Source organism: Eptatretus burgeri, chromosome 17, assembly GCF_056783735.1.
Source record: "Eptatretus burgeri isolate ZD-2024b chromosome 17, Ebu_testis_v1, whole genome shotgun sequence".
Lineage (NCBI taxonomy): Eukaryota > Metazoa > Chordata > Myxini > Myxiniformes > Myxinidae > Eptatretus > Eptatretus burgeri.
Genome location: NC_140977.1, coordinates 27413950 through 27425042, shown reverse-complemented (window position 1 = coordinate 27425042; position 11093 = coordinate 27413950). Strand labels below are relative to the sequence as shown.

General features: G+C 39.4%; 1 protein-coding gene across 1 annotated transcript; it reads right to left on the bottom strand.

Annotated features, from left to right (window-relative positions):
* Nucleotides 1-4517: 4517 nt before the first annotated feature.
* On the bottom strand, nucleotides 4518-10833 carry LOC147009615 (heme oxygenase 1-like). Its single transcript, XM_085862654.1, has 5 exons — nucleotides 10579-10833; nucleotides 7011-7122; nucleotides 6343-6840; nucleotides 5969-6038; nucleotides 4518-5446 (listed from the first exon to the last, which is right to left on the bottom strand). Exons 1-5 carry the CDS (start codon nucleotides 10725-10727, stop codon nucleotides 5322-5324), a joined length of 954 nt encoding a protein of 317 aa, XP_085718780.1. The 5' UTR covers nucleotides 10728-10833; the 3' UTR covers nucleotides 4518-5321.
* Nucleotides 10834-11093: the final 260 nt, after the last annotated feature.

Genomic DNA, 11093 nt, shown 5'->3' with positions numbered 1-11093 from the left:
GACCTGATGCAGAAAAAATAATGTCCTGCACATGTAAGCCATCATTCATTATCTGTGTGCCACGTTTTAACAAGATTGGAGAATGCATGTCTGGGAAATGGTTGAGGACGTGTTGGACACCGGGGTTTTAATTTTTTTCACTAAAATGGCACCAGTCGGCCATCTTGGATCTGATATCCTAAAAATGACTTGCGTATGTATCCCATCATGCGTTGTCTTTGTGCCAAGTAAAAATAAAATCGGTCCATATACGTATGTCCGAGATATGGTTGCGGATGGATGTACGCATACGGAAATCGAGACCAAATCCATAAGCCTCTTTTTTGGATGAAGTCCAATGGAGGCTTATAAATATACCTGGTCTCTGAGTTGGATTCTGCTCGTTCTGGTGACTTAATTTCGTAATTCCAGGTGAATTCAATGTTGTTCGACCATCCGACTCAGGCCGTGCTCGGTTGCTCGACAGATTAGAAAGGTCGCAAGTGCCTATTGGCGTATCACCCGATTGTTTCCATGGTCCCAACTAGTATTGCAAGAAGCAGGTCTGAAACCTGACTCAGGGCTGTGGATTTATCTGGCTTTTGCGGTCGTTTTGACACGACCTGCATATTGTAACAGGGTCACGGCTGTTACAATACAGTTCTTTAATAAATGTTGTTTCTTTTTAACGATAATACTTTGAGATTGCGATGTGTCTTGTACCCGCTCAATCCACGAACACGTTTTAATGTGGCACAGTGTGAAAATTTGCACTTCCACAGAGACCCGTGTTTGTAATATCTACGAGAGCTGTTAATAGCTCTCCTGAATGTTTGTTTGTTTTGTGAGTGTGTGCTCACTCAAGTAAACCGTACGGTGCTTACATTGCCCAGGTCACGCTTCTCCATCGTATGTCAGCATGCGTAAACATGTTGTACATTCTCTACCTCTGTAGGGAAAATGAGTATGCAAATTGAAGTACCCACGATATAGCTCACTGCTCATGCATAACAGAAGTGTAAAAGGGAGGTTTTCTGAACAAAACTTTTGCGAGCTTTCAGTGGTGAACGTAACCTGTTGTTGGCTCAGTGGTTAGGGCAGTGGCTTTGGGATCCTGGGGTCCTGACTTCAAGCCCTGTCGGCCGCTGAATTAATACACCAGGGGGTTGACTCTGCCTGTCATCCTTCCGAGGTCGGTAAAATGAGTACCATTTCCAGTGTGTGTACTGGTAGAGGGGCACTGCATCAGCGACACAGTTGCGCTTCAAGAAATGATAGCTACCCCGGCAGCTAAGCTGCCATACGACCACCATCAGTGGTGAACATGGCCAAGATACAAAATTTTAAAATTACAAAAATCTTTTCTTTAAACAAAAAAAATCTGAATTTTGCATTAGAAGATGGGAATTTTTATGTTTCCCTGATATTTCTGCATTTCCCTGATATTTCTGCGTTTTTCATTGGAAGAGGGGAATTTTTATATTTCCCTGTTTTTTTTTTCTGGCTTTTTGTGAATTTTGGATAAGAAGATGGGATTTTTTACGTTTCCCTTATTTTCTGCGTTTTTGCATTGGAAAATGGGAATTTTTGTTTCCGTTTTTTTCTGGCTTTTTGTGAATCTTGGATTTGAAGATGGGAATTTTTATATTTCCCTGATTTTTTTTTTTGTGAATTTTGGATCACAAGATGGGAATATTTATATTTCTCTCTTTCTTCCTGGCTTTTTTGAATTTTGCTCTCGGAAAGCTGGTAATTATTGAAGTTGCCTTCGAAAACGGCAATTGTCGGTGTCTGAGAAGTGCTTTGCCCCAGAACCCCCATAAATTACGATTGTATTTCCCATCAAATAACCCACTGGCTGTATGTTAAATTAGTTTCAAAAATTCCAAATGTGGGGTATGGTCATGTGCGGGTTATATGGTTTTTCACCCTCTGGCATGTGACATAACTTCAGGGGGCTAAGGTAAATGATGTTTTTTTTTTTTTTTTTTGCAAGTTTAATTGTAATATCTTTAATTACAGTTCTTTCACATATTTGACCTCCACATCTATCTAATTCTAAAGCTAGTTTAGGTTCTGGTTAATCATCTTCCCTATTCTGTAAATCAAATGCACGACCATCCTCTCTGTTGCCGTGCTCTTCTGAAAATGGACAAAGTTTCAGTCTGAATTCGGCTGTGAAACTTTTACATTTTCTATTCCTTGTACTGATGGCAAACATTGTAATGGGTTTGGAGGATTTCATGGAATGATGAAATTCAACAGCCTTTGGGGTATTTATACATTTCTCATGGATAAGCAGCAAAGTTTCCAGTTGCATCGGTACAGTAAACTTCAATTGAATTTCAACAAACCTTTCTCAAGATGTTCATTTTCATGTTAATTTGCGTGAAAATATGGAATTTACATAGCAATGCAAATCGCCGAAGCTGGTGCGACACTTTTACAGAATCCTCGTTAACTCAAATAGAAACATCTATGTTCAGTGTTAGGTTTTGGCTGTTGTGCTTTTTGGCAGTTGTGTAGAAAAATATTGAAAATACAGCCAACTCAGCCTGCTATTTCTTCTTTGTTTCAGTCGGTAGGTAGAGTGCTCCTTGTTTCTGCTTGGGATGGTGTGCATTTGCATTTTTAAAACTTTATATTTCTTCTACAGTTGTTGCCTTTGGTGGGGGCCAAATGCATTTATGCTGTTTACAAAGCAAGCCTTTGTAAATAACCCCTTTCCCATCAAGTTCAAGTTAAATTCAAAAGTTCAAGAGTCCAATTTTGGTGTAATGTTCATGTTCCACTGGTGATGTTATTTCAGGTTTATTTAACAGTCCAAAAGTCCTTTCCATCAGTAAAAATAAGTATTTTTTTTTTTTTTTAATCTCTGAAATCTTGCAAGAACTCACATTGCAGTTCTCGTTGAAATGGCAGCGCCCACGAAACCACACTCGGTGTTGTAATGGTTCGACCGTTAGAGCATATCGCACTCTTAGTCTGGGAGGTCAGCGGTTGAAGTACCGGCCAAGTCATACCAAAGATTTTAAAAATTGTACGTGCTGCTTCCTTGCTTGATGCTCAGCATTTGAAAGGATAAGAGCATGGACAACCATAAGTTAGCAACCATTGTACAAGCTTGATTGGCCTAAAGGCCTCCTGCGTTGAAGTTCCTTGTAAAGGACCTCGTATTAAATGGAATGGCAAGAGATTGTGCCAGCATTACAAAGCTAATGACATCAAACTGACAATGCCATTTCCAGCTGTTTTGATTCAGGTTATTGTTTAGTTTCAATCCAATGTCGATGACAGTTATGGAACTAGCTCTAAATAAGAAAAGTTTCATCATCATCATACTCTGGAGATCGATGGAGCTCGTGTCGTTCGGCTGGACCACAAAGCTGTGGGGTAGCATCATTGGCTGAGGGCATGGTTGTGCCACTGATGCAATGCCCTCTGCTGGTTAGGACAGGAATTTGTAATTTGTTCATGCTGCCAGCGATAGCTCACCGACTCTTCGTGAAGGACACCAAGGGATCATAAATATCCTCCAATTAATTCTGGCAGCCAGAACACCCATTTAACAATGGGTCCAAGTTAAAGTTAAATTTAAAAAGGAACACCCATCCAAAAGACAACACACACATTGATTAATCACCCTGCCTGTGAAACACCAGGATGGCAGTTTATAGCTGAGTCGGGATTCAAATCTCGGCTCGACAACTTACAGGCAAGTGTGTGTACCTCTCGGCCACCCTGTCAGCCCATTGTTGGAGTGCTGTTAGCATATTATTGATGAGTCTTATGCTGGGTGGTTTGACATTGCTTTCCCAGCAGTCAGCAGAGGAATGGGTAATTTGTTCAGGGTGCAAGAGATAACTCACCTACGCTACGTGAAAGACACCCTGGGTTAATTATATAAAAATGAGGGTAATGCCCCTGGGCTCACCTGGTAGAACCAGTGGTAGGTGTAGATGACCCACGATATATGTAAATTAACTCAGGGTTTGAACAAACTTGTGAAAGCACCAACAGAGATGATTCCGACCAAGTTACATGTAAATCGGGTGAATACTTTACGATAAGAAGTCTAACGTATCGATCCTGGCATCATTTAACCTTTCCTTTAAAATGTACCTACTTAACATGCAAATTCCATAAAAAAAAATTTGCAAGGAATCAGGAAGCCTTGGTTTTCAGAAGTTCTTCAAAGTTTGGTGAAAATAGGACTATTAGTTTTAGCATCAAGGGTGAGGAAGGTTGCGGTGAAGTTTCATCAAAATCTTGTGTGTCGTTTCAGAGAGGAGAGCAAATACATATTTGAAGAAGGGGGTCAAGACTCCCCTTAAACCTCCAGAGACCCCGATTACTTTTGATGCCGTGAATAAACTTCAATCCATCACGGGTGTTGAAAGTTGTGGTCAAGTTTCAGAGGAGAAGTTCCGAGTGTTTACATACTGACTGTGACCGACGGACACCGCACGATGCGAATACCTCACCTGAACTCTTTTCGATCCAGGTGAGTAAAAACGAAGAATGATTTAGATATAGAGTGTTGTGTAGAAGAGCATTTATTCTCATTTATTATAAAAAAATTCAAATCTGGGTACCAAAATCGAACACAAAATTCAAGCAGACAGTGTGATCCTCGGGCACTGTTGTTTTTCAACACACCCTTGTTGTTGTTGTTTCGTCTGCAGCCTATGGCTGCTGGTTGCATCACTTCTGGAAATGAGTATGCTGCTGATGCAGTGCCCCTGTTACCAGTAAGCTGGTACTTAGTTTTTTTTACCAACATTGGAAGGGTGACCACCTGATGCTATTTCAACAGCACAAAAGGGGCTCAAACTCAAGACCTTAAGATCTCGAGCCAGCCACCTTAACCACTAAGACAACAGCAGGCTTCGACACAATCTGTACGCCCTGTATGTCGTCAAAGTTTTCAGGATTTCTCCACCGGGCAGCTGCAGAGCCGACCCTATCCCAACTGCAGGCACTTCAAGGGGGAATTTTTTGATCCCTCCGGAACACCTGGCACGCAACATATCTTTTTGCGATCAATGATGTAAGATTGCTTTCAAGTTTCACTTCGCTCTAATGTCTGCACACAATATGAATGAAGATATCGATTCATAAATGCTGTGGGGGGGCCAGGGGGTTTATTATCGGTGGACTGAAGCACAAGAAATGATCACAGTGGCTTGTAGAAATCAAGTAACTAAATGTCATCATCATCGTTTTGCTCAACACCGGATCTCAACCTTTGCTGGACCAGGTCTCCAACAGTTCCCCGGAGAAATTGAAACACACAATACATCACCAGAATCCGTTGCAGTGATACATGGAGGCCGTGTCGGCTATTGCAGAAATTGCAAACCCATTACGACCATGGCAATTGCACAGGCTACGGCAGCCATAGCGTTGGAGGGAAACTTCCTGGAGTAATTATCTGCGATTTGTGATCTGGCTTTCCCAAGCAAACCTGGAAAACAGTTACAACGCGATCAATCATCTGCAATACCTCGACTTGAAATACTTTGTGGGCATGTGCACATTAACCTGACTGCGATATCATTTTTCCTTTATCCGATCAAATTCTCTGCTACCCTATTGTCCCCTTAATTGCCTGAATTCAGCTTAAATGGGAGATGTTATTTAAAGTCTCCATTTCCATTTAAACATTTGAAACGCAAGGTTGTTCCACCTCCTGTGGAGCCTTTGGGCCTGAGTTATCACAAGTCAGAATTATAAATGTATGAATCCAATGCCCTGGATTCTTGAGCAGCTCCCAACATGAGGGAAACCCTCCCTCAACCCACAGTTGACCCTTGGTCTCTGATCCAGTCCCTTTGATTTAACTCTGCCCAACACTAGGTAAACCCCCCCTCAATCCACAAATGACCCTCTATCTTTGATCCAGTCCCTTTCACCTTTTGTCTCTGATCCAGAAACACATGTGTCAAAGTTCAAAAACATCACTGCCACATTAGGAATTGCACCATACCTTCATATTTATGGGCTTCTGATTCTACTCCAGGAGAAATCTGTTTGCTCTCTTCAAGCTCTGAAAACACCTGGTTGTAGATTGAAAAACAAATCTTAATTCAGGATTGGGTGGGTACGAGGTGGCCTTATAGTCAAAAGGTGATAAGCAAGAAGAAAAAGTGACTGTGACAAACGTATAAAAAAACAAAAGGAGGAAGGACAGAGGAGAAGAGGAAGGAGTCAAAACTCTGCCATTTTTTCACAGGTAATTGGTAGATTGCTCCTTTATCTTATGATCAATCGTGGGACAGTGCTTGAGATGTTTGAGAAAGACTCAGACATCTTTACATTGGGGTTGTTGTCAATTTTATTCAAAATGTAACCTTTACTCACCTCCATATTGAAGTTGAACGCTCGGTTGGCCTCCTCCACGATGCGTTCGCGCATCTCTTTGTCCAGATCAATGACATTGAGGCGTGAACGGTACAACTGCTTGAAACCGGCATGACTCGAGATCTGTGGAAAAGAGAAGAACTCGACGCCTTCACCTGAGGCGGGGAGCTTGAGGGCCCTCTGTGCTACCTTCTTCAACACCTGGCCCCCGGAAAGATCCCCAAGATAGCGGGTATACGCGTGGGCTACCAGCAGAGCCGGCTCCGTTCGACCGACGGCGTGGAGCCGCTCCACGTAACGTTGCGTTGCCGGAGAGGGTCTTGTCTTCGGGTGCTGACGCCATTCTGGTCCCAGCAGGAAAGCCAGATCCTCCTCGATGGCATTCTTGCGATGTAGCTCGGTGGGGAAGTACAGAGGAGCCAAGGCCGGATGGTCTTGGTTCTTGTCCAACTCTTCTTCCATGGCGGCGTAGATGAAGTAGAGAGCGACGGCGACACACTGCAGGAAATGGGGGACGAGAGGAAACAATGTCGTATGATGAGGGCATGATATTTTGTACGAAAGAAACTGTCGCCGTTGTCAGCAGCAGCATACAGGCAAGTCATTTTACAGAATGCTCCTTTGAACAAAGGTGTGTAAATACACCTGGAGAAAGGAAAGCCACATACCTTGAATTCATCCATGGAAAGCTCACCCCTCAGGAAACCCTTCATGAAATTGGTATTTTCTGCCTTGGAGTGAGATTCCTTGGTACCAAATTTTAGCATTTCCGACAACTCACTGCAAGACACACAGTAAATCACATAAAACCACTACAGGTTGTTTTTCACACATTGTTCATTTAAATTAAAAAAAAAATCAAATAATGTATCGCTGTAGTACTGGAGGGTCACAGCACTGTATTCGTGTCACTGTAATGATAGTAGTGATGGTAATAGAACTCCGGTTAGCATTGGTGCTAATGTTTGGATGACTGTGAATAATATTGTCATTGTGAGTGTTGTAGGGATAGGACTTGTGTCATTGCTTTTGTTAAAGTTAATGATAGTGTTCTTATCAATCCCATTATTGGTAACGGTGTGATTCATAGGGCGAGACAGAAATTTAATCAAAACAAAATCTCCAACCAAGGTTCTGGAGCTCTGGTAATGCCAGGGTTAATGTTAACATTAGTACGAGTATTAGAGTTCTGGTTTGTGTTCGTGCTAATGGTGAGACCAGGGTTTGAGTTAAGGTTAACGTTCAGACTTGGTTTAGTTCAGGTTTGTGCTCACAATAGTACTGTGAATCTGTTTAGCATTCTGCAATAGACAAACTAAATTGATTGCTGAATATTTTGATGAGATAAGTGACAAGTTATTTCCAGTGTAATATATATATATATATATATATATATATATATATATATATATATATATATGTATACATATATATATATATATATATATATATATATATATATATATATATATATGTATACATATATATACATATATATATATATATATATGTATACATATATATGTATACATATATATATATATATATGTATACATATATATGTATACATATATATATATATATATGTATACATATATATGTATACATATATATATATATATATATATATGTATACATATATATATATATATATATATATATATATATATATGTATACATATATATATATATATATATATATATATATATATATATATATATATATATATATATATATATATATATATATGTATACATATATATATATATATATATATATATATATATATATATATATATATACATATATATATATATATATATATGTATATATATATATATATATATATATGTATACATGTATATATATATATATATATATATATATATATATATATATATATATATATATATATGTATACATGTATGTATATATATATATATGTATACATATATATATATATATATATATATATGTATACATGTATGTATATATATATATATATGTATACATATATATATATATATATATATATATATATATATATATATATATATGTATACATGTATATATATATATATATATACATATATATATATGTATACATATATATATATATATATATATATATATATATATGTATACATATATATATATATATATATATAAATGAGTAGGATTAGTTACTCAACTCCAGTAATGATAAATCTTGTTTTAGGTCATATTTTCGAAATGGTAGTGAATTCAATGTCGGTGCAGTCATTTCTTAGAGTAAATCGTCCCCATAGAGTTCAAAAATGCACTCTATTTCCACCTCGGACATCCAGAAGTGCCCGTAATCGTACCTGACCATACCCTAATTTATTCAAGTCATGAGACTAAGTCGTCAGATGGAGCGACCTCTAAATCAACTCCGATCAAGCTAAAAAAAATGTATGCGCGTTATTGGATCATATTAGAATAATTTTAAGCTTGTGGAGCAACATTTTTTTTTTGACTTTTTTGGACCACCCTAATATATATATATATATATATATATATATATATATATATATATATATATATATATATATATATATATATATATATATATATATATATATATATATATATATATATATATATATATATATATATATATATAGTACTGCAGCCAACACCGAGAAGATAATTTAATTGTTAATTTTATAGACCAGTCCATCTTGGAAAGGGAGCAAGCATGGACATGTGTTTCAGGCTTGTTGGCAGTGCAATTCTACTGGGGAGTGGGGGGTTGTAGCTCTGCTCAGCTCATGCAAAATAGGCTGAGCCTATGCAACTCTTTTTCCCGAAGAGCCTTTAAATTTTAAGTTGTTCCTGGCTACCCCCAGAACTGTTTTGTGCAGCACAGACAGGTTAATGTGTGGCAGGCATTTCCTGTGAGTCAGGATGCATACGACACCAGCTGGTGTGGCACTTGGTTCCTGGTACACATTACAGAGCTGGGGTCTGATACAAAACACACACAGTTTAACTTCCCAGCTTGATGGAACAGAGGCACAATTTGCGTCCCATACCAGCTGAAGCGTTGCAAACTGTAAGCAGTAATGTCCGTCTGCCACAAGAGCACATTACCTCAGCCTCACTGCCCCACATAGTGGGAGGTTAGGGTTGCGATCGGGTGTAACAATAAATCAAACCAAGGCCCTTCAGACCCGATAAATGCATCATGGCATTAACACGTGCGCTCATGGCATTTCATGCCGTGATACATTCGGCAGGGTGGAAGGTTCTTGTTTTGGTTTATATACATATATATATACATATATGTTTGTTTGTTCCTTTTGTTTGTTCCTTATGTTTTCCCTGAAATTTGCTGGACCGCATTATTTTCACACTCGGAAGATATCACCGAAAGAATAAAAACTTTCAATGACCAATCAAATCGATGTAAAAACACGAAATAACTTCACTTTGAGTAACCGACCATCACAGGTCACTTGACTCCCTCTGCTGGAACTTGGACTGCACCTGCCCATTCGAGAGTTCATGCTTTTTCGTTGATCAAACCTTTAACATTATACAAAGGGTCCACAGCCTTCATGGGACAACACCGAGTCGAATGAATGGTCAAGCGATCCTGTATGACTTCCCTTAAATAAAAATGAAATATGAGGCAATTTGGCCTATCACTGCCATCCCTGCAAGTGACCCTCTGCTATGTCCCTCTACCCTGCCATTGTTCTTTCCCTCCTCTCCATTGTTCATGCACTCATGACTTTGCTTATAAGGAATTGATTTAATTGCTTACTCTTTCCTTCAGCACCTTGTTTCCACAAGCAAAAGACACTGTATAAATGCATTTACTTTAGCACAACCTACATTTACTAAACTGTAAAATAACAAAATTGCTAACAATAATTTTTTTTAATCTTACTTTAACCAGGCTTGTAGGGTAGAGCCAGTTGCACAACAGCAAATAAAGTATCAGTGCCTGCCTTGTTCCTCATGCAACCACAAATATGCAATCTCCATCACAACTCAACACCTGGCAGGGTGATTGAAACTTTTGCACTGTGATTATCAGGCTTTTGTGGGCTGGTGTTCAACAAAAGTTGATGATTGAATGCCAGACACCTATTTCGAGTTGAAGCGGTTGCTTATGTTTGGTTAAACATATTACGAGAATGAGGAAAACCACGTACAAACAACACCCCTCTTTTACCACGACCCCATTATTGGCCTAATTCACCAACCTGGCATCAGCAATCGGAGTGGAATAACTCCCAGACTTTTCCTTGGCTCCTCTGCCAAGCTCATCTGATTTTCCATGAGTTCCCATCGTCGGCATGCTTTGCGAAGGGAACGAAAGGTCATCGTCGGAGTGCTCTGCGAAGCTCTGCATGTCGGCCACAAGCCAGTCCCAGCTGCTTCCCACGCCGTGGAGTGCCCTTTATAAGCATCCAGTTTTCCACTGTCCTCTCCGCCTCCATACTCCCCACCACCATCCCTCTTTGGCTTCCTGCCTTCAAAACAACAGGGTAGCACAAATTATAGGCAGCAGGCATGACACAGCAAGATGTGGGGTTGAATCACGTGAAACCAATACCCTGTTCCCACCCCACTACTCACCACTGAACCACCCTCTCCAGCAGCCACAATGACAAAGCATTTTTCACAGACGGAAAGGTCACCTGAGTGCAGTCACGTTGCTGTGTTTCTGCAAGTCATGAAACAAAGTTCCTCCACGTTATCTGAGTAATCGTCTTGA

Bases quoted from the DNA above. Each gene is read 5' to 3' on its own strand.
- LOC147009615 (XM_085862654.1), bottom strand. From the start codon at position 10,727: ATGCAGAGCTTCGCAGAGCACTCCGACGATGACCTTTCGTTCCCTTCG. The intron at 6,039-6,342 runs GTGAGTAAAGGT...ATCTACAACCAG, and splicing joins CGTTCAACTTCAATATGGAG to GTGTTTTCAGAGCTTGAAGA. The intron at 5,447-5,968 runs GTATGGTGCAAT...ACTGTTTTCCAG, and splicing joins AGAAGCCCATAAATATGAAG to GTTTGCTTGGGAAAGCCAGA.